Source organism: Necator americanus, chromosome III, assembly GCF_031761385.1.
Source record: "Necator americanus strain Aroian chromosome III, whole genome shotgun sequence".
NCBI lineage: Eukaryota > Metazoa > Nematoda > Chromadorea > Rhabditida > Ancylostomatidae > Necator > Necator americanus.
Window position 1 is genome coordinate 26,952,278 of NC_087373.1, and position 23,204 is coordinate 26,975,481.

Genomic DNA, 23,204 nt, shown 5'->3' on the forward strand with positions numbered 1-23,204 from the left:
TCACATCAGATCAGCGCTTCAGATCTTGATAACCTCAACAAGTTGTGTCTAAATACTTCCCACACTTGCAACTCGTGTAGATCAAAGCGAAGACAGCATCGATTCACCCCTCAATCCCCTCAAGTAATGCAACTTTTTCAGTTGCATTAATTGAAGCCTGAGGGGAAATTTTAAGAGAAGGGCTTTGAACATTTAAAGGAAGGATGGAAAAGGAATGTAGCAAATGAAGTAGAGTGCACTTTAGATTCGAAAAAAGAAGTTTTGACAACTTTACTTTTGAAAAATAAACCAAATGTATAGAATATCGTGCCGCTAATAGAATGTTATTTCCGAGAACTTCACTTCTAACAACAAGTTGCTTTATCGCTAATTGTTGCGTACTTTTACGTTCTCTGGGAATTCACATACATGTAACATGTGGATTAGAACCGTCGATGACTCTTCTACTAGCAGGTTTCTTCCGTTCGAAAAGTTTTTCATTCGTAGAGAGAAGAGGATTATAAAATTTCAGTGATGACTGCTTAAGTCTTCTTTTCAGATATCTTCTTCTTCTTTAGCTATAGTAAAGTCCTTTACCTGAAAAAGATATAAAATGAAGCACTAATTCCACTAATTATAATAAAATCATACCTGATACAAGAAGGATTCCAAGCAACTGTCTTACGCTTCGAATTTGCGATGAAAGAAATAAAATGCCCTAGCTGACGACTGCGTGGCTCAACGGATGTAATAGTAGTATGAAGCGTTTGCTTCGATTCCCAGCTCTTTTTTATGAGAACGATAAAATCGTAAATGTGTGATCCTGTCATTCTGCGTATGTGTATGTGTGCAGCTAGGCGTAGGCCAGACAGGCTCTTCCCACATTGTCCGGAGAACAATGATTAAATCGCTAAATAACGTGTTGCACTTTGGGTGTAAAACGGAAGTTCGTCCTGAACAACAATGTCCCCTATTCGCTTTTACATATTTCTGTGTGTAATACAAGCATACAGTGGATGATATTTTAAATTGGCAGGCATGACATTTAATCGTCGCCTGTGCCCTCGTTATCTCGCCCCATCGTCCACCACCACGTCAGCAGAATTTTGAGGCTTCATCATAACCCGCTCGCTAATGCTACGCAGTTGCATGGCTTCCTCAAATTAATGGAGGGAATTCCGATTCCCCTTTCCAAGTGCCTATTAACGCAATGTGTTTTGCCGTCATTGTTGTTTGTTGTTGTTTCTTTGTTGTCAGATTGTTGTTTGTTTGAGCCTTCCCGCGCGCTTCTACCAGCACAACTGTGAAGTATACAGCAAACAGTGGTTTCAGTTTTTTTTTCCAAATGAAGAATGAATGAAGATTATAGAGTTCTTTTGAAGAGTAGAAAGTGTTCAAAAGTAGATTTTACGATTGGCATCTAATGCTATTTCAGAATATGAGGCTTGCGAAACACTCCAAAGCCTCTTCAGACTAACTAGAACCAGACTAAACTAGAAACTAGAAAGCTAACTAGACTAGAAAGCTTCTAGCGCTCATCGAAGTGATGAAATGAAAGCGTTTGAAGTGTATTATAAAAAAAACCTGGAACGAGAAAGTAGCTTGAGTAACTTACCTTTTTCGATCACGCGCGAGTGATCGAATCCACTTCACACGCTCACATTTCACTATTCCGACGGGTATAAAGAAACCGAGGCTGTCTGGTTTTGCCAAGGTCTCTGATTCGTGGATTCGATGTGTCTCACGTCCGCATTCCATTTCTGAAAATTGTGTTAGATATCGGTTTTCATTTCATTGTCGCTTTCAGATCTCCTCATTCAACACTTCTCGAAATTCATGTGTCGAGTAAATAGTACTACACATCAGTGATTCACCAAAAACGAAATAATTGTTTGTGGAATCCTCCATGATCTACTTAAGAAAAGATTTTTTTTGTCAGTTTCAACTACAACATATTTACAGAAGAAAAATTTGCTTCAAGGATTGCCAATGACATTCCCAAAAAAAAACAACAAATGTAATAAACAGTATGTAGAAATGTACGTATTAGGCTTTGAATTAAAACGAGGTTCCCTTCACGTTGTATCTATGTACGACATTCAATAAATCACTGCATTATGAAGATCCACTATTTCCGTTCCTAAGTTGGGCCGGACACAAGGTAACTACAATCCTTTATTTTTGGGTGACGTTTCGCCGAGCTCGCGTTCTTCATAGTTTCCATTCTTCAAACTTCTCCTTGCTCATGGATCCTTCTTTATTGATTCACTAATGCCTACGATTATCCATCCTCGTATGCATATAGAAGTACATGTATTCGCAGGAAAAAGTCCTTTTGAAAGCTTCACACTTTTTTTATCGAACGTGGGAACTTTTCGTTGGCTACCACCGTACTCCGCTCACTTCTTCTTGACCACATGCGTGGCTGTGATTGTGTCGCTCTACACTTGTTCATTTATTTGTTCAGCTGATCACGATAGGAACACTTTCGTTTTTTCTCATAACAATTTGCCATTGTGGCTCATAACAGAGTCTTATCACTTGTTATTCTGTCGCTTCTTTCAAGTATTTGTCTAATTCTACATTGTCCCTCCTTTTCAGCTCCCTATAGGCTTGTTTAACGACTTTTGACCTTAAAATCCCTTGTATACTTAAAAATCAGCCGATTAAAGAAACGCATGAACTTGTTTTGTTTTCATTTTTGCATTCTTTCAGCGACGCGTTTTTTTTTTCGCTTTCATTGCTTTCTGATTTCGCGGAAAACACCAAATGAGTTCAAAACGACTGACTGCTCACTTCTGCTGAGGACAAGTTTCTGTCGGTAACAGCGTCTCTCCTGATCTTCGGTTTTGCTCACACCAATCGAATCACTCTTTGACCCAATCCAAACCAGTTCATCTCTCTTTGCTCGTTCATTAGCAATACTTATAAACCTCATTATTTTGAATAAGTCGTGTACGGTCGAGTAACAAGGATACCATCATACAGACACTGCCTTAACAATGCAAAAATTGAAACGAATGAAAAAAATCATCCTTGTGTTCATTGACATTGTTGTACTTCCGCAATGATGCCCATACTTTCTCCTGGATTCACGTTGTCAATCCTACATGTTTACATATCTTTCTGGTATTTCAAGAGTACATAATATAAAAGCCTGGTACGTGAACACACCTTATTTTTATTACTATTATTTGTTTGTTGTTAATATTATTATTTGGTGTTTTATTCTCATGCATTTTACTTTTTGATCAATATGAAATCACCTTCATGGGTCTTTTTTCAATAGCTTACTATCTTCAGCGCTAAATATTTGATATATTCAACATTATCATCGTATAATAATAAATATACTGTCATCTCGTGAATTAGAACAGAATATTCAAGTATATTTTAATTTTTTTAAGGCGACTTTCGATTCTAATTCGAACTTATTCTGTGGGGTGTTGTAAAGTATGGAGTCGTTGTTTGTTCCATGGGATAAGATGAAAAGGTTTTTCCACTTCTTGTAGTGTTTTCAAGGGCTTCCTCATGATATAATGGCCTCTTTTTTTCCGAAACTGTGTCGAACCTCATTTAGCTAATACTAAAACGGCGAGAAGGCTTCAAGAATTCCATTAGCAAGCAAATCCCATTCCAAAATATCTAGAAGATCGTCGAACAATGGTAAACGTCGTTAGAAGTAAATCAGACCCGTTCCCTTGAGGACACGGAAGTTTGTCAGAGTGTCCAGAAGATAGCTGAAAACTCTCTAGGACTTCTAGTTTTAAACTCTCTAGTAATCTGCCCGCACTTCTCGGGTGATGTCAGGATGAAGAACCGATCGAGATGCAGGAAAGAAATTCTCAATTGGAAAGGCGCTTAGCGTTCCAGTGGTGAGAAATCTTCAGCATCGTGAAGGCACAAAAAAGTGAACGACAACTTATACAGAAGAACTAGCAAGGACGAAGAAAACGTCGTGCGACTTTTTTGCAAAAAAAATGAGAGCCCGCGCAGGTATTACCAGAAAACCTCGTATTTTCATTAAAGATAGGAAGGTTTTTATGAGGGAAACTTAAAAAGTAAGATAAAGGAGTGCTGAAACGAAGTGTTGGGAAAGGTTCTGTCCCTATGGAAGGGAAAAAAATTGCAATTGATTATTGCAGTAACATTGGACGCCCGAAAACGGGCAAAGACGACGATGGCCTTCTTTGGGACTCATAGGCACGTGTCGTTCAAACACTCCGGGCATCAATCCACTCGTCTTTTCGGCTCCAGTCTAATCAGAGGAAAAACTGAAACGCGGAAAAAATCCCACAATTTGCTCTGACCTCGAAAAGGCTTGAGACGTCTACACCGGAACAGCGCCTGGTTTGATTTCGGATTCGGGGAACGGCCCGAGGCTACAAGAAAAAAGCATGAACATAGTTTGCAGAAAACAGCAAAGTAAGTCCCAAGCAGCGGGAGTCTTCTTCCCGTCCCTTGCTTCCTTGTTCGATTTTGAAGGCCATAAAAGGAGAGAAGCGGGCATTGTGAACAATTTCCTAGAACTTTGTTATTTGTTACGTAATTGTTTTGCTACAATAAATGACATTAATCACTGTGCGTGGAACCGGTACATCGCTGTCGATGAAGAGGTTCGGCTGTTACTGCACGATCGGTCGATGGTTCAAACTCATCCTAATGCCAACTATACCTTTCATCCTCCTGAGGCCGATAAATTAATACCAGACTTGTCTGCGAGGATAAAAACGCTGCGTTAATCCATAGACTCGCCCTCGTTGGTCATTGTAAAGCTACACACGCGTTCATAAATCTCAAACGATTCTGGTTCGAAGTCGAACGCCTAGGCGCATCCACACAAGGACTGACCAACGCTGTGCACTTTATCCTTCGTCCTTGACCAAACAGCGGATATTTTCCGGGGAATGGTGTTTTGACTTGTGCTATTTATCAGTTATTTGTACACTGAATTCTTTTCAAATCTATTTGAAAAAGAAGTCTCTTCTGCTGTTTTCTTTTTAATACTTTAACTTTAATAGTTCAAACTGTCCTCTCAACTTAAATATTCGACCTGAAAGGAAGATTCGATTATTCCTCGGGTGCTAGTTCTAATTGCAGCCCATGTTCGAAACTCAACAATCATGATAGAGTCATGAATCCTTGTTATTCATGGTCATCTTTTCAGATGGATTCCGTTGTAGAACTTCCAGGACAACGAGTTTGTCGTGTGATGAGTAATAACGAGAAGAAGGGACGTTTTACGGTTCGTGTGTCACATTTTTTCCCAAATTTGGAAAGCGATTAGACTAATGTTCTCTTCTTGATCGCAGCAATGCTACATTGGAAATCTCCCAAATTCTCCTCTTTTTTGGTTCAAGTTCTTTTTTTCCATAACGCCTCGTCTCGTACTTCTCTGTTACACAACACTATAGTCAATGATAGAATTCCTCAGAGGTGGAGACACAAAAGAAGGCCAGAGACTCAAAACAGTCTGGAAAATCCGAGATTTGTTGGACCCCCATTTCGTTGCTAACTGCAGCATTTTTTGGACAGTAGATTGGATAGTACCTACCAAGTATGTATAGACATGAAGTTCTAGAACTTTCTTTGAATTGTACGCTTCAGAAAAAGCCCTCGATTTCTAGGGAATAGGTAGCATGAAGTAGTATTTCTCAACCTTTAAAGGAAATGTATCACCAAACTATGTTGGATTTCTTTACGAATAAATAGGTGTGAAGCTTATGGGATATGGACGTATAGATAGGTCAAAACGACGTGAACCACGTAGGGTTGCGTATGCGGCTGCGCTCAAAGCGGTGCGGTTGAGCGTAGCGGTTGTGATCGTGCAAGGATACTCGCTACCGTCACCCATCTCTGCAGTTTGCCATGGTCCCACTTCGATTTCAACCGCTGTCTCCACCGCACCGCTTCGAGCTCAGCCGTTTACGCAACTGTCTGTCGTTTTGACTTGACTATAATCACACTAAATTCTCTCTAGTAATCCAGAGGAAAATTGTGTGAAACAGCACTGGACAGCCACTCTCCCCTGCGATGCAACTTGTTACGGGTCCGTTGAAACGCCGACGACGTTGAACGACGACGGAGCTGACCGCGTTCTATCGAATACGAAATGATCCAATGTTTCGGAAACTATTGTTATAAACCTTTATTCTAAGTCTGGGTGGGCTTAAGTTCTGAATTACCTAGGCCGGAATCGTACACGGAACAGATCCTTGCTCGTTGTAATCTTTTTGTTTTTTTTTTTTCATTATATACTCAGTGTACTCGTTTTGAATTTGTCTTTGCCACATCCTATTTAGCACGCAATTGAGCATAATAAATAAATAAACAGACAAACCGCACACCAATACGAAAGGTCAGGAATGAAACTTCAATAATCGTTTATTGGCTACATAGTCCTACACCAGAAAGCTGTTACATCTTTCTCTGGTATGAGTAAGGAATAAGAATATACAGAGCGTCGCTCCTCCTAACGTGGTAAGGATGGAAATGAAATTGTAGATGAAAAATCAGAGTTCACGGTGCTGTTGGTTTAGCGCGTGTTCTATTGACTTTTGAATTGGTCTAAGATGGATCATTCCGTGTACTCAAGATATTTTATGATCAACGTGCTGACCTCAATAAACTCCTTGTCGTAGCGAGGAAGAATGGGTCATTTTGAAGGCAAGTTTCTAAAGGGAACAGAAAACTGAAGTATTTCTCCTTTCGAAATGTAAAAATTAGGTGCTTATGGACGATTCTCTTCGTATTCTTTTTTAGAAACACATTTTCGTATGTACAAGATAAAGGCTGCATATCACGAGATTGACAATGTTGAAATTTCTTATCGAATAGATAGGGGTAAGGATGTAGGTCACGAGTATCAGCACGATCACGTTCAATGCTTTCTAGCAGTCCAGTAAAAGGCGAGCGAAACAGCTCTATATGACCCCGTCTCCCCAACGATGCAACTTATTACGGGTAGTAGAATAAAAGCCACTCAACAACTCTACAACTCGTTGATTGTGCAGGTGGACAGCTATAACCTTCTCGTGTAAGTAATAATAAGTAAGTATAAGCTGCACCGTTGCAGAGACACCGTCGCAGACGGAATCATTTTAGGGTTGTTTCACACACCTTTTTTTGGATTACTCGGGGAAGAGGGGGATTCAACGGAGCACGTGAACACCGCGCGTCTATCCCTCTATATTCGAGTAAATATCTACACGCCGCCTTGAACGTTTTGAATGTATTAGCAAGTTTATCGTCGTCGATTCAGATTGAGAATCTGAGTCATGTTCGTTGCGCCCTCATTTCGGATCGTGAAAAGCTTGGTCTCTTGGAAATTGCTACCACATCAGCGCACCACGACGACGATGGCAAGATGGTAATTTATTTTAATTGCGACTTCATGAAAACTAATATCACCCCTTCATAAGGTCACAGTGACGAGTTTCCGATGAAACATTAACAATATTCCGTCGCCATTCAGATTGATGCAGACATATGCAGACACATATGAATCCAGCGTTTCTTCATCAGAACTTTGTCCTATCTTAGAGATGACAGAAACCCATACTTGTGATCGCAATACGCAGGTCTACACCAAAGTAACAAGTTCAATGAGGACCACAACCGCACTCAAAAAGTCGTAGTTGTGGTCCAGCTATATCACAATTTCAATTTTTTTTTGCACTTCTATATTACGTTTGTGGTCGGTAATTCATTCAGTTTGAGAACGAATATTTCCTTGAAAGACAGTGAACTGATTCTTTATTATCACGGTATTGAAACATTGTGAGAAGAACTAAGACAGCGCTGATTCGTGCAAGTGACACAATCCTTGAAATGAACTCGTAAATCTGATACAAACCTTCTGAAAAAAAAAATCCACAAAAAACCGTCTGTAGTAGTACCCATAAATCGGCTTCTGAAGTGTGGTGATTTTCACAATTCCTTAACTTAACTTCAAGTTAGTGGTAATGTTTTTTTTTAATTCATGAAGCAAGAGTAATTCTGTCCTTCTTGTGTTAAAGATCAACCCATCTAGAATTTTCCCCCGTTAAAACTGCTTCCCTGGTTTCTTTTTTCTTCTTGATCTTGATGTTGCATGTTTTTCCTACGATACAACTTCCTAGGCAGAAGCTAAGTTGACGTTGAGCATGAAGGAACCACAGCGAAAAACTTCCGAAGATACATACGTCATGGAAGTGGTTGAGGTGATTGGTTTCTTGTCAGTTTAATCTCAGTAGAAGACATAGCTTCCATTAGTACAAAAATAGGGTTCGATCCTCATCCGTTATTCCTTAACTTAACTTAAGTTAGGGAATGTTGTTTAATATAGCAAGGTTGCCGGTAAAGAAAGAGCTTTAAGCGGGCTAGCGCCACGCGTTCCCGGTGACGGTAAGAGTAATTATTTAATATTCAGACCAATATCGACTATTGTGATTGTTTCATTTACGGTGACCCTCATGTCATCATATGTGCACTAAGCACGGACGAGAAATCAAATGCTTTGGATCGGATAGATACCATCAGAACTAAGGTACGGACTACTCAAGTAAGCTCGCGGTTTCAAAACAATTAACAATTTAGATGGAGTCCCACGAATGGATGTGCCCTGTGATTCTTCTCGCGTACCACACTGAAACTGGTGTCGTCCCCTATGATGTCATGAGAGGACTGAAAGAGTTGTCTAGAAATCCGAGAGTTTTTCGATGCATGGAAGCGACATCTCTAGGAAGGGTAAATTCCGTTCAGCACCCTTTGTTTAACTATCGGAATTTTTTCACTTCTACTTGATAACAAGGAACAATATTTCGTTAAGAAAATTTCTTTTAAAATCTTAGAAAATTCCACGTTGTTTTATTGCTCGACGATTGATGCGATTTTGATGTGGGAGAGCAAAGTTAAGTTGTCATGTGTCAAACCGAAAGAGAGTTTACGTTGCGACTGGCGCGACGCGAGCCGCAACGTACGCTCTCCTTTTCTTTGTCACTTGGTTCAACACATTCAGAGCTGACTATGCCCATATTTATCTCTTTTTGCGCAAACACCACACTTATTGGAAAAGCGACGATAAATTCTCCTGTCATTTAAAAAAAAACTGCGCCGGAAACCAAATGCTCCTTGGACGTGAAAACACAGCTAAAAACTCAGTCACGTGCACAAATCCTTGTATCCACCAATTTCTGCTATAAAAACTCATACTATTCTTTTTCAAGGAATGTTCTTGAGCTATGACTTTCATCGACTTCCATTCATCGCAGCGGTGCAACAGGAAGTTGGAAAAAAGCTAAAGCTAGCTCAAATAGGTTCTGAACAAAATTGAGCTAAAGGAAGTAAAATTGTATAATTTAACTTCTTGACTATTCGGAAATAGGAAATAAAAAGAGCATTGAATTGTTGAACAAATTTGCCACAATTTCGCAATTCTTTTCTTTTCCGGAAAAAAACCCACTTCATTTCATTTATTGCAAACTGGCGACCACTCCGAATTCCAGCCTGGTCCCAATTCCAACTATCCGTTTTTAATCCTATATCCGTTTTTCCAATTCCCAGTTTGAGTAGCATACTCTGTGGTTTGGGAACTTCTTATAATATTCATTCCAGAGAGTGAAAGAAATTCTAGTAATGTGATCTTTACAAATTAAAATACGCCACAAAAATATTAATCCAAGAATACAAATCTTTAAGACAAGAATTTCTGCATGTATTTCAGATGGTAAAATTTACCACTTTATCGCCCCTAGTAGTTTTCGTCTCCTAGCCTACTCATTTCATTCCAAGAAGAAGTGACACTAATTCAATTAGTTGATACTAATTCTTGGATTTCAAAAGAAAAAAGACCCTCGCTCTGGTGATCGATCGGATTTACCTCAAAGGATCTTAAAATTCCGTTTTTGTTTCAGAAACTTCTCCGTCATTGCCTTGTCATCGCGCTTCTCGCAGCTCGCCCGTTCCTGGCCGAGGCTGGGCCTCGAGCAGAGAATGACGTGAGCATCAACGACGGATGCGACAAGCGACGAGAAAAACCACGAAGACATCAGTCCGAAGAGAGAAAATCGCCTAGGATTGACTTTCTTCACAGAAAATCATCGTTTAGAAAATCCTGTAGGATTCAATGATAACTCCGCATTTCTATAATATCCTGCTAATCGTGCCAATATCGGGTATCTAATGTACATTCATATTCTGAAGTTTGGATCATTTATTGCTGCTTTTCTCGATGAAATGAGTTAGCATTCGTTTAAAATGTACATAAATAATAGCGTTGTTTACAATAAAAACTCGAGCGGTCACATCAGCACAAATAAATAAAATATGTACAACATAAAAGTAAATCAATACAAGTATATGTAAGCGTATGTGAACGCTTCGATAATAGCACCGATACCCCGTTACTGGAAGTGGACTTATGCTCACTTAATTATATTCTATATCTGTACTCGTATCCGAAGAAATAATTCCCGCAAAAATCTAGACGATGAAGAAGTTTTAACAAAATTAAAATCGAAAGAACGAAAATCCGTTCGAATGTAGAAAAACAAAATTAGTTATTTAGGAATGGTCGAGACCAATTATCTTGCACAAATGTTTGTTTTGTCGAAGATCTGTGAAACATCTAAGAGCAACCTTCCTTGCGATTGAACGTAACGATGGGACTCCACTGAAAAATGTTTGATTTAATTTGGACGTTCTAACCTAATTATGATCCTTGAAATTGTCCTTATTATTAAGATGCCCTTCGTTTAATATGTGGGTGACGACTCATTGGAAATTTCTGTACTTTATAGTTTTGTGGCTGTTAATGCAAAAAGAACACCCCGATTTATTGAAAATATTCAATAAATCCATTGTAAATGTGATCAAGGTTTGGAAAATCTACTCTTCTCACGTGGTCTCATGATCTATCTTATAATTTAAACTCGCAAACTGCTCAAAAATAGTTCTAAAACAAATTTTAGATAATTTTTGTACTTATAGCTGCCGCCATGTGCTAATGATTGTACTGATATTCAGTAGATCTATCAATGCAACAGAAATATTTCTTTTACTGTTTTTGCAACATGTAAAATACTCGAGATCAATTTGTTACTTAGTAATCTTATCTTCCATATCTATTTCAAATGATTCAACATTCATAACAATAACTCCAGCTCACCATCTATTCATGACAGCGAATGAAACATAGTCCTCCTGGAAATGACCTTCAGGATGTTTCTCCACATTTAGCACCAACGCATTTCCATCTTCTCGAACATCGACCAGAAACATCGTGTCGGCAATGTGACATTGCAATTCGTACCATCTATGAAAATTGGAAAAAATAGGAATCAATTTTCATCGCAAGCCCCCTTCTTGTACCCGTTATCCTCACCGGTTATTATCCCGCACATAGATTTTGACAGAATTTTCAACAGCTTTCTCGGTTGTCACCCACAACCGGCCATTTCGATGAACGGTACGGACAAGACAAACAGGGTGGTTGGGATCGTCAAAGAACGAGCTGGGATGGTCTTCTGCTGGCGAAATCCAAGAGATCTGCAAAACGCAATTGGTTGATAATTGAGCGGTTTAAAGAACTCTTATGGATCTCCATGCAACGATTTTGTGCTCTCAAAAGTTTTAGTGCATGTGACTGAAGGGGGAAAATCCCAAAGCAACTTAAAGCTCAAGTTTTGTCCCAGCAAAGCAAACGATGTTCGCAAAAAAAAAGAATATTCACTAGAAGGAAAGTTCCATGACGCATCTCCTAGTGTTTGCAGCGATTATTGATAGTCAGGTCATGAAAGATTGCATTGTTTTTTATTTATTGATTTATAAAGTTTGATTTATATGTGTTTTACTACGTTATATGTAATATAATGCGGTAAAACGTACCTGTGCTGTGTCCAGGTTAGCAGAAACGATAAGTCCAGAGAACTCGTCTTCTTCGAATTCGTCAGCTACTGAATGGAAACAGTAGATCGTTCTACCTTCCTGCCACGGCTCACTTCGAGACCAAGGACCACTTTCGCACTCGATATCTGGAATATATAATATATAATAGAAATGTGTAGCTTTTTCCAATTTTTGCAGATACAGAACTGCAATGTCTTGTTGTTTCATTTTTCATTTCAAACATTTCATTCCAAAAACTCCAACGTGTGACAAACAAAACAGATGGATCTTCTAATAGAAGTGTAACAGGGGTGAAAGCAGAAATTTTTAAATGGATATCTGCCTCTCGACGCCAATGTATCAAATTTTCTGACCTTAGATCTACTAAAAACCACTACTGCATCCATTGTGCTGCACTATCCATTAGAAAAACTTTCCATTTTTATCATAGGGTATCCAAGTTTTAGAATTCCAATAAAACTGGCGTGCAATCCAGGAATCATTCGATTTTCTTCAGCAGACTCACCTGTCTTCCTGACGTTACACTTTTTATCCATTTCAATCACGCTAATTCCACCATCAAAAGGAATTACCATAGTTACTCCAGTAGCACTTCTGAAATCATTAATTAAATGCCCCTTGTTTAGGCATGCACTCGTGAATTCATTCAAACTCACCTTGTGCTGAACCCAAAGCTGCTTCGATGAATTCCTGTGGCACTAGGAGATTTGCTTAAGGATAATTGTGATTGTCCTATGTCCACACGGCCGTGTTCGTGGTCAATTGTCACGGGATGGAACTGAAAAGAAGCCACTAAATTTGTCATATTCTGTTCTAGAGGTGAAGCCAAATAAAATTATTGGATTGATTAATAATATCTTTCGGCATTCTATTTTAAATGTTTCGAAGATTTCCACCACAGTAAAATTAACCAGAAGTCCAATATTCTAGTAAAAGTTCCTTAAAAATAGCATACCAAAACAGGAATGATTTTTACAAATATTCTCCTTTAAAATAATTAAAATAGGGACGGAAATTGTTCAAATTTCCCCTCCTTATGTAAACACTCCGAGAAATTTGATTGACCAACACCAAAGAAGATGAACAAAGGACTTGAAACTCACAGAAATATCGCTTCCATCGTCCATCACTGCTATTCCACAGTTTTCACCTGTCTCGTAGAATTCAACAAGATCCGGAGAGGTGGAACTTTTGTAGTAACTAAAACGGACATTGAAGAAACGAACTGATGCGTAGTCAGTGCGAATAATCAACTCACCGTCGAGTTCCACTCCAAAGATCAAATACAAGTAACTTATTTTGAAGGCTAAATGGTGAGTAACCAGTTTGTTTCTCCACAATACAGTACACATATTGTCTGCCAGTCGACATGAATCTCCAGTTGAGGTCGGTCTGATCTGAACTGAGAGCTTTATGAAGAAAAAATGGCAACTGAAGTAAAAAGAAAGAGCAATTAAGTAGAAAGATTCAAAATAAAAACAAAGATAACTATCTGATCACCTCCATATTGAGATGGATCGCAAGTTTTTGAGCAATGCGGATAGATGTACTGTATCCACATTTAGTAGTAGGAACAACAACTCAGCTGAGTGATAAGATTGGTAAATGGTCATCGCTTGACCCAGTTGGCCTACATAGCGAACGTGACCTGAGAACAGTGGCCTACGGCGCTCCAGCATTGTTCTTTTCCGCGTCAGCCTTGCCTGCTCCAGGCAATCAGACGCACGTTGGGATAGGATACCACTGAAGTGTTTCGACCACTCCACTGTTCCTAAAAAATAGGACGCCATTTTTGAGAGAATTTTCAATTTAATTTAATTACAGCGCGCTAAATGCAAAATATATTAGTGATCGTATGGTGTCATTAGGAACAAACTAATTGTAAAATGTAGCTTTTTCGGCTCGCACAATTTAAACAAATTGATAGAAAGTTTAGGGTTGTTGGTCTCTACGTCGTGAAAATTTCTACGGCTACAACAAGAAATATTTATAAAACTATGATAATAATTAGTATTCTCTTTGAGTTTAGTATTGTTGTATAATCAGTATTTTTGGGGAACGACGCACATATTCACAAAAGTGTAAATAATTCAAACAAATGTCGAAACAAAGGAAGGCTCTACTTGCTGCAAAATTTCAGAGATGGTGAGATGCTCTCGAACCTACACCCCCAGTCCTGCCCAGAAGTCTTCATCTCAATATGTTGATATACTTAAAAAAAATTATATTAAGTTCGAAACATGTACGTACATGAATCTTGGGACCTTTCTCATGCGATGATTTCTACGAGTTTCTTTGAATGGGATTTCTTTTGTTCTTGATTTTAAATACTTTTCTATTCAAAATGTATTAGTTACACAAACAAACCCTGAGAATTCACGAAACCTGAAGCGCTCCTCGGAAAACGAAGCCTATCAGGGATTGTTTTTGGTAGAAAGACTCCCTAGTATACAACACCGCTACTAACTTGTGTCCCAAAATCCGTCGCAAGCCGTCGGAATTCTTAGAAGAGGGCAAAATTAGATTTTGAAAATACCATTCGAAAGTAAATGAGCTGCTGATTTCAAATATACTTCGAGAATTTACTTTTGACACCTGAAAACGGGCAAAGTTTCCTCAAGCCCCGTTAATTACTTTCACACCTCCGCAATCCTTCCATTGGCATATCCCGCGGATACATCTCCATGGAAGGAAAGGGTGTTCATAGGATTTCCGCTTATTTCTCGAAATTGGACAAAATGTTCATTACATCCGTAATCAGGAGGTTATTTAGAGCATTTTGGTACCCCACATCATATGTTGGTCCGAAATTTCCATTCTCTTCAGAAATTCACGAAAGTGCTCCATCGAAGATTAATAAAACGCCATGCTTTTCAAGCTGGGAAAATTCTCCTCGGAAATTTATCAGCAAACAACTTGTACTTGACAATAGTTTATATTGTATTCTCGTCACCTTCATTTATGCTCAAACATTATTGTCTCTCTGTGACGCCGAATCGCCAGAGGAGTCACCTATCGAAGGTGTGAGACACTTCGAAGGCAGACCATGCCTGAGCCACGATAACCATTCCAGCTATAGAATATCGCCTGTCCTATAAGAGGGCGGAGTCAGTGTTGAAATTTTGAAGTTTGTAAATAAAAGTGAATTCAACATCATTCGAAAGAGCGTCTTTTTGTGAGAAGAACTGGGTATTTGAGGTACTGAAAAAATTCATAGAGGCTGCAAAAATTTCTGTTTTGTGAAAAGAAACGAAAATTTCCTCAATTTGGTCACTCGAAAACCATGTCCAGCTCTCATCCAATGTTAGCGCCTAATTCAGTTCTCGTAAAGGAAGAACAGTTCTAAGCAAATACTGAATCGCGACACTTAAGGTTCATTCTGAGCTGTTGACAGCTGTTCAAAAACTGGACCAAATAACGAAATAGAGTAATGTTGTAAGCTTGAAACTGGAAAAACTAGACATTTTCAAAGCTAGAAGCTTACAATATAAACTATTGTCAAGTACAAGTTGTTTGCTGAGAAATTTCCGAGGAGAATTTTCCCAGCTTGAAAAGCATGGCGTTTTATTAATCTTCGATGGAGCACTTTCGTGAATTTCTGAAGAGAATGGAAATTTCGGACCAACATATGATGTGGGGTACCAAAATGCTCTAAATAACCTCCTGATTACGGATGTAATGAACATTTTGTCCAATTTCGAGAAATAAGCGGAAATCCTATGAACACCCCTTCCTTCCATGGAGATGTATCCGCGGGATATGCCAATGGAAGGATTGTGGAGGTGTGAAAGTAATTAACGGGGCTTGAGGAAACTTTGCCCGTTTTCAGGTCACACATTTGTCAAAAGTAAATTCTCGAAGTATATTTGAAATCAGCAGCTCATTTACTTTCGAATGGTACTTTCAAAATCTAATTTTGACCACAGCAAAGTTAAACGCATATACTGGTACATACTGCCACTTGTTCCTAAACGAAATCCCACCAGTCTATCTCACTGTCATTTCCGTTAAAAAATTTAACAAGAGGTAAAATATTTAGGAGACTTGCAGGCGACATACGAAGATCGTGAACACTAAGACCTTGTTGTAAAGAAAAAAACCTTCACGCAACCTAATGAACTGTTTTCACCTGAAATGGCGAAACAATCATTGCGCGTCCAATGAAGTATAATTTAAACGAAATAAAACTAATATGGGTTAACTGCTCTATAATATCCAATTAAAAATATGGGCAATTCTGGTTCACTCGATGTTGACATTCTGCAAAGTTTTCTGTTGACGACTTCACTTGCTACTGTTTTGTATTTTGATGTATGAAAGCGATTTGCCTAATCAAGACACATATTTCTAAAAGAGTTTGTAGGAAATGTAGGTATTAAGAGTTATTGAGAACACAAGAGCCGTAGTGATTTGCTCAGAACTTAACGTTTACATGAAGTTTTCCCAAAACTCATTCACAATATTGCATACTACCGTAACCACCCCCTTCCACCTCTTTCTCGTAAGATTAAAGTTGGCGCTCTTCAGAAGAATTTTGTAACAGGGATAATATACTTATTGAACACAACGAGGTGTATGTATCACATTAGGTCGACTGTCTGTTTTCAAAAATAAGAAAAAACGTGCCGTAATTTATACAGTTTCTTGTTCATACATAGATGATCATCATTCGACGTGTTCACCATCACAGCATTCCATCTTTCAGTGTTCCCAGGTGAATTACCGTACCGAACGTTGAAAACGGAACATTCCAGCTTTCAAAAGTAACAGGGATGAGAATTATGGATATCCTACAAGACCCGTATCTCTGACTTCTTGGAGAAAAAAGATTTCATTTCATAAGATTCCTAAGCTATTATCTGGATGTGCAGCAGGAGGTACTCAGAACGGGATCATGAGGAATTCGTCGATAATTATGCTGTTCTGCTCTGTGGTCGGTAGCGGAATAACGGCAGCGGACATTTACGCTGCGCATGCAGGATGCACCGCTTATCTACTTACCGCAGCTGAGCCTAAGCGGATTGAACAAAGGTCTAAGAACTCCAGAATGATGCAACCCGTGTAGATGGTGATCATGAGCAAGGAGTGATGCGTAAAATTTAAGAGATGACTTAATTGTTATCGGATTCAAAATTTGAGAAGCTTAGAGCTTGGCTTTATTTGTTTGTGAAATCCTTCTGATGCTCGCTTCATTTCTCTAGTGTTATTCAGGCGAAAACTGCCTTGCATGCACACAATATCCCCTGAGGGCATATCTTGCGGATAGGATGCCGTAGGATCACCAGTCAACGATTGTTTCTAGCCATATCGATTTTAAACATAGAAATATATATATACAATATCGACTGAGACTATGAGTACAGCTTGAAGAAGCCAAATTTTTACAAGTACAAAAAGAGAGAAATCCTAACTATTAGAATATATATGTACATATATATACATAGGGCGGGTGTGGTGTAGCGGTTAGAGGTTCCGCTTCCTGCACGATCGATCGGAGGTTCGAATCCGCCCTAGTGCTCACCAAGCCTTTCATCCCTCCGGGGTCGATAAATTGGTACCACACTTGTCTGGGAGGATAAAAACACTGACTTCGCCCATCGGCTAACCACCTCAAGTCATTGTATAGGCCAGATACACGTTCGTAAACCTCAAACGATTCTGGATTGAAGTGAACGTGGGGGCGCATCCCAAGCGGATTGATTAACGCCAGGAAACTTATCCTTAGCTTATATATGTATATATATATCATGAATATAACTCTTATATAGTGTTCTCCGCAACAAAGTAACGACACTCACTCGCCGTATTCAGCTTTGAAAGTTTGTGTCTTAAAGTGGGTTACTGTTTATACTCACCTTTATGAACTTTATTCGTATTGTCTCCTTGAAGTGAAAGCCGTAGAGTGAGTATCTCACATTATACAGTGTACACATTATAGCTGTATAATGGGTGTGACTTTATACAAGATGAACCAAGGTCACAGCTAACATCGCCTCTCGTTGCCTTCTTAACTAATTAGTCGGTTTTACTTTTGAATTCTGTTATCCCATCACTTTTCTGTCATTCTGGAAAGTGTAACGTCTTTTCTGGTCTTTTTTAAAAAGCAATCTTCATTTACAAACGGGTTTTTCATTGTTAAGTTTATTTTTGCCATTTTATTTCTTCCTAAGCTCGTTTTGTCAGGGTATCTACGTAGAAATATCAAGCAGACTTTCGGTGGAAGGTGTGAGCGGAGCTTGAGAATGGACAGTGCGCTTGGACAGGCGTAGCGGCGATTGTTGCTGCAGGAACATATATCGGCTGCACCCAATTTGCTTGGGCACCTCCTCAGCGCCCCGTATTATCTAGACAAAATTCGCTTTTTCTCTTTCTTGGTAGACCATAACATCAAAGATAATGTACATTTTCAAAAAATTTATTCAGCGATTTCGAGAATTATCACCATTCTTCTTTGAATACCATGATCAAGCTATACAATAACAGGCTTAGTCTGTCACGTGTGTGTACGTGTCTGTCTGGAGTATAGTACTCCAAACAACGTTCCGTTAGTATCATGCTATATAATAACGGACTCACGTGTGTGTGTGTGTGTGTATGTATGTATGTATGTATGTATGTATGTATGTATGTATGTATGTATGTATGTATGTATGTATGTATGTATGTATGTATGTATGTATGTATGTATGTATGTATGTATGTATGTATGTATGTATGTATGTATGTATGTATGTATGTATGTATGTATGTATGTATGTATGTATGTATGTATGTATGTATGTATGTATGTATGTATGTATGTATGTATGTATGTATGTATGTATGTATGTATGTATGTATGTGTATGTATGTATGTATGTATGTATGTATGTATGTAATGTATGTATGTATGTATGTATGTATGTATGTATGTATGTATGTATGTATGTGTATGTATGTATGTATGTATGTATGTATGTATGTATGTATGTATGTATGTATGTATGTATGTATGTATGTATGTATGTATGTATGTATGTATGTATGTATGTATGTATGTATGTATGTATGTATGTATGTATGTATGTATGTATGTATGTATGTATGTATGTATGTATGTATGTATGTATGTATGTATGTATGTATGTATGTATGTATGTATGTATGTATGTATGTATGTATGTATGTATGTATGTATGTATGTATGTATGTATGTATGTATGTATGTATGTATGTATGTATGTATGTATGTATGTATGTATGTATGTATGTATGTATGTATGTATGTATGTATGTATGTATGTATGTATGTATGTATGTATGTATGTATGTATGTATGTATGTATGTATGTATGTATGTATGTATGTATGTATGTATGTATGTATGTATGTATGTATGTATGTATGTATGTATGTATGTATGTATGTATGTATGTATGTATGTATGTATGTATGTATGTATGTATGTATGTATGTATGTATGTATGTATGTATGTATGTATGTATGTATGTATGTATGTATGTATGTATGTATGTATGTATGTATGTATGTATGTATGTATGTATGTATGTATGTATGTATGTATGTATGTATGTATGTATGTATGTATGTATGTATGTATGTATGTATGTATGTATGTATGTATGTATGTATGTATGTATGTATGTATGTATGTATGTATGTATGTATGTATGTATGTATGTATGTATGTATGTATGTATGTATGTATGTATGTATGTATGTATGTATGTATGTATGTGCGATCCCGCGGCGTCGGATTGGTGCGCCGGCGCCAGGATAGGCGATCTCGGCGCGATAGTCGAAATGGTGTGTAATAACTTCATTTGCATGTCCCCAAAGGTAAATGACACGTCGCAGCCACTTCATAGCCGTGACCACTGGGCGCCTTGCTTTTCACCTTTATGACTCCGCGTGTCTATTTCCTTCTTCGTTCGCCTCAAGTTGGTAGCATGCCTTCCCCAGAAAGAAAAAACATGCATGACGGCTGCTTAAATAGTAAACAAAAAGTCCACAAAATCTAACGCAGAGCGTTATCTTTATCATATGACAATGTTGCTCACGTCCTCTTACGTTAAAATATCATTCTGTGATAACTGTTGGGGGAAGACAGGGGAAAAACCCAAATTTCGAGAAATGCTTTCAACTCTTGTCTATATTATATTGGTATCGAAAGAGTGTTCGGAACTGAAGTTTCTCCAAATGTGGAACTGACGCGTTTAGAAGGAAAACTATGAAATCTTTTGCCTTTTTTTGTTATTAAAAAAAGAAAAAGAAAGCGTTGCTTGAATAACACAAATGTGATTTCACAGAATATGCCACTACTACTAATTTCCATTGATCAGTGAAGGAAGCGCAGCGAACACCACGGAAAGTCTGATGTCTGGCTTTGGCCAAACGTTCAAACTGGTTTCTTTATAAGTGCGCTGTTCTTTCTGTCTCTATGCCCAGAAGAGCATCTAAAACGGTTGCCTTGGTTCTCTCTGAACGACTTCGTCTATGTATGTTTGCGCCTTCCCCGGCATAACCACAGGATACGTAATGTCTTAGAGACTCGTATCGTAACATTACGGAAGTCTACGGGTACCTCCTTACCGTTCCGCACGTATAAGCGTCCCGTCAGACAAAAACTGGCCAGGTCTTTCAGTGACTTTGTTCTTCGTCCTTGTTGTTTTGATTCTCTCATTCTCTTAACCTCAGTCTCATCCCCCTATTTCGATTGCATCTACTGTGTCTCTGTGTCTGTAACGTTGTATGGCGAAAAAGCGTCTTGCAGAGTATAAACTCCATGAACATATCAAAATCAGTTTACGAAAAGTGCATGTCAACTCTTTTTTTGTCTATTATGTCGGCTTTTAGCTCAATCACAACACATCCAAGTTATTTCTATGGGTTCGTGGGCTCTGGCCACAGCTTCTTGCATGTTACTTCAACGACAACTAATCTTATTAACACCATTCATAACTGGAACATTGCGCTGAACGAGCGAAATCTAGCGAAATGGATTGGTTCTATTTCTTTCTATTTCTCGGGAGCTTTGAAATCTAGATATTTCATGTTGGTCAGCACATACTCGAAATCTGAATAAGATAGCACTGTTCCGACCACTATAGTCGGGACAAAACGACATGAAGCACTACATTGCAGTCGCGTAAGCAATTGCGCTCGAAGCGGTGCGGCGGAGCGTAACGGTTGGGGTCGAGGGAGAACCCCTGTTACCGCCGTTCATTGCTGCAGCTGCAATGGTCCGATATCGATTGCAACCGCTATCTTCACCGGGCTGCTTAAAGCACAACCGCTTACGCAACTGTCCGTCGTTTTGACCCGACTATAATTACACTCAGTTCTCCGTAGTAATCCAGGAAAAAATTGTGCGAAACAGCAATGCGCGGTCACTCTCTCCTGCTTCTTGTCGTTTTGACTCTACTATACATACCCTGTACTAATATGAAATACGAAGACTGCAGCTGACAGATTAAAGGCATCACCCCACGAATCTGAGGTGGTACGGATTTCAGGTGGAGTATTCGTATACGGGATGGGAGACTACGGAGGGAGAGGTAATTCCATCCATTTCTCCCTAATTGCCGTAAAAAACGGCCCCGAAGATACGGCTTCATTCGTTTTGGCGCACCATTTTGTACAAGAGGTTCGATTGGAGCGCGCCAGTCTTGTGCGGCGCCGCATCTTCCGGGCCGTTTTTTACGGCAATTAGCAAGAAATGGACGGAATCACCTCCCTCTCCGTAGTCTCCCATCCCGTATACGAATACTCCACTTGAAATCTACACCACCTCAGATTCGTGGTATGCTGCCTTTAAACACGTTTCTATGACTAACTCCTGCGTTGTTTGACAATGTGACCTGCTTGCAACGACTCCGCGCAATTACGCCTCCTCTCCAGCAGTTAGGGAGTTTCTCCAACCGTTTTAGTCCTCCCCTTAGATCAACACCGTGCGTGACGTTTGCGTTTGCGGAGCGAAGGGAACTGCAAATTTGAAAGGGTACAAAAAGAATGAAGCGAAAAGTGAATTAACAGAGCAAGTTGTAGTATATGGAGATGGATAATAATTATGATAATAATAGTAATGGAGATCAAGCAAAAGAAGTTGAACCCTCCTTCTTACTCAAACATGTATCATCACAGCCATACCAAAGTATGATATGATTATCATGACTTACAGTGACCTCATGTGAGGAGCTTCACCCATATCGCCATATGTTGAAATTTTAGAATAAATTTGGAGTAGCTACATGAGATATTTTAAAAAAAAAACCTTTGTTGATCGTTGTCATACTACATTAAAGGATAAAAAGATAAAGTGTCTGGCGTTGATCAATCCGCTTGTTACACGCCCAACGTTCTCTCCAATTCAGAATCGTTTCAGGTTTACCAACGTGTAATTGGCCTATACAATGACTTGCGGTGGATAGCCTATGTGTGAAGTCAGTGTTTTTTTATCGTCCTAGACAAGCCTGGTAGCCATTTCATCGACCCCGGAAGGATGAGAAGCTCGGTGAACACTAGGGCGGATTCGAACCTCCGATCGATCGTGCAGGAAGCGGAACCACTAACCGCTACACTACACCTGCCCTTCATATTACATTAATTTACATTTTTTGATTTCTAACATTTCTTTCTGCACATCCAGCTAAGCAGACTTGGAATTCAATGGCTGACGTCGTGCGAAGAATGCCTCTCAGGCATGTATTGCACCCAAAGGCGCATTTCAAAGATACAGAGATGTTTTTTTTCCATTGATTCACCTAACCGGAAATATTGATTTCATGCATATAGCGGATAGAAGCGCAGCACACAGAAAACTGTGTAAAGTAGAACTGAACCTAGTTAGAATTATACGGAACTTTATCCAGTAAGAGCAAATGCAAGCAGCTATTAAACTTCAATACGCGCTCTATATGAACATAATATCTATCCGAGAATTTGACAAAAAAAAAAAACTAGATCGCTTTTTCCATCTACATTAAAGAAAATCCAATGGCAGACATTAGCGTTCTTAGGCTTCTTCACATTCATTCTTTTCTAGAATATTAACACACAGCGACAGGTACGAAGTTCCTCAAATGAGCTCAGGAGAGGTCATGAACGCATCACACTCTGACACTGATATGATGATATATCCTTGAAGTGGAGGGAGGTCTCCATTAGTCTCCATTAACCGCTATTATGTGCTCAATTTGCCTTATTCGTATGTTACACCTTGCTTCATCAAGTCTATTTCCACTGCCCTCCTGTTGTCCCCTTCTAAATTTGCAGTCCGCTTCGCTCCGTCACAAAGCGATCGTCGCGTGCCAGACGATCACACTCCCTACCTGTTACA

At 39.0% G+C, this 23,204-nt stretch overlaps 3 protein-coding genes across 3 annotated transcripts; 1 reads left to right on the forward strand and 2 right to left on the reverse strand.

Annotated features, from left to right (window-relative positions):
* Positions 1 to 534: 534 nt before the first annotated feature.
* On the reverse strand, positions 535 to 1,737 carry RB195_011060 (uncharacterized protein; the record flags this gene model as incomplete). The annotated part of the gene is made up of 3 exons (XM_064192319.1): positions 535 to 576; positions 631 to 655; positions 1,595 to 1,737. 3 exons carry the CDS (start codon positions 1,735 to 1,737, stop codon positions 535 to 537), a joined length of 210 nt encoding a protein of 69 aa, XP_064049902.1.
* A 3,409-nt stretch (positions 1,738 to 5,146) lies between these two features.
* RB195_011061 (uncharacterized protein) lies at positions 5,147 to 10,088 on the forward strand (the record flags this gene model as incomplete). Its single annotated transcript, XM_013440976.1, has 6 exons — positions 5,147 to 5,224; positions 7,241 to 7,348; positions 8,100 to 8,180; positions 8,390 to 8,506; positions 8,557 to 8,706; positions 9,873 to 10,088. 6 exons carry the CDS (start codon positions 5,147 to 5,149, stop codon positions 10,086 to 10,088), a joined length of 750 nt encoding a protein of 249 aa, XP_013296430.1.
* A 433-nt stretch (positions 10,089 to 10,521) lies between these two features.
* Positions 10,522 to 13,426, reverse strand: RB195_011062 (uncharacterized protein; the record flags this gene model as incomplete). Its single annotated transcript, XM_064192320.1, has 9 exons — positions 10,522 to 10,630; positions 11,126 to 11,272; positions 11,342 to 11,505; positions 11,845 to 11,990; positions 12,371 to 12,459; positions 12,522 to 12,643; positions 12,969 to 13,065; positions 13,124 to 13,262; positions 13,366 to 13,426. The coding sequence occupies 9 exons, from the start codon at positions 13,424 to 13,426 to the stop codon at positions 10,522 to 10,524; spliced, it is 1,074 nt and encodes a 357-aa protein (XP_064049903.1).
* Positions 13,427 to 23,204: the final 9,778 nt, after the last annotated feature.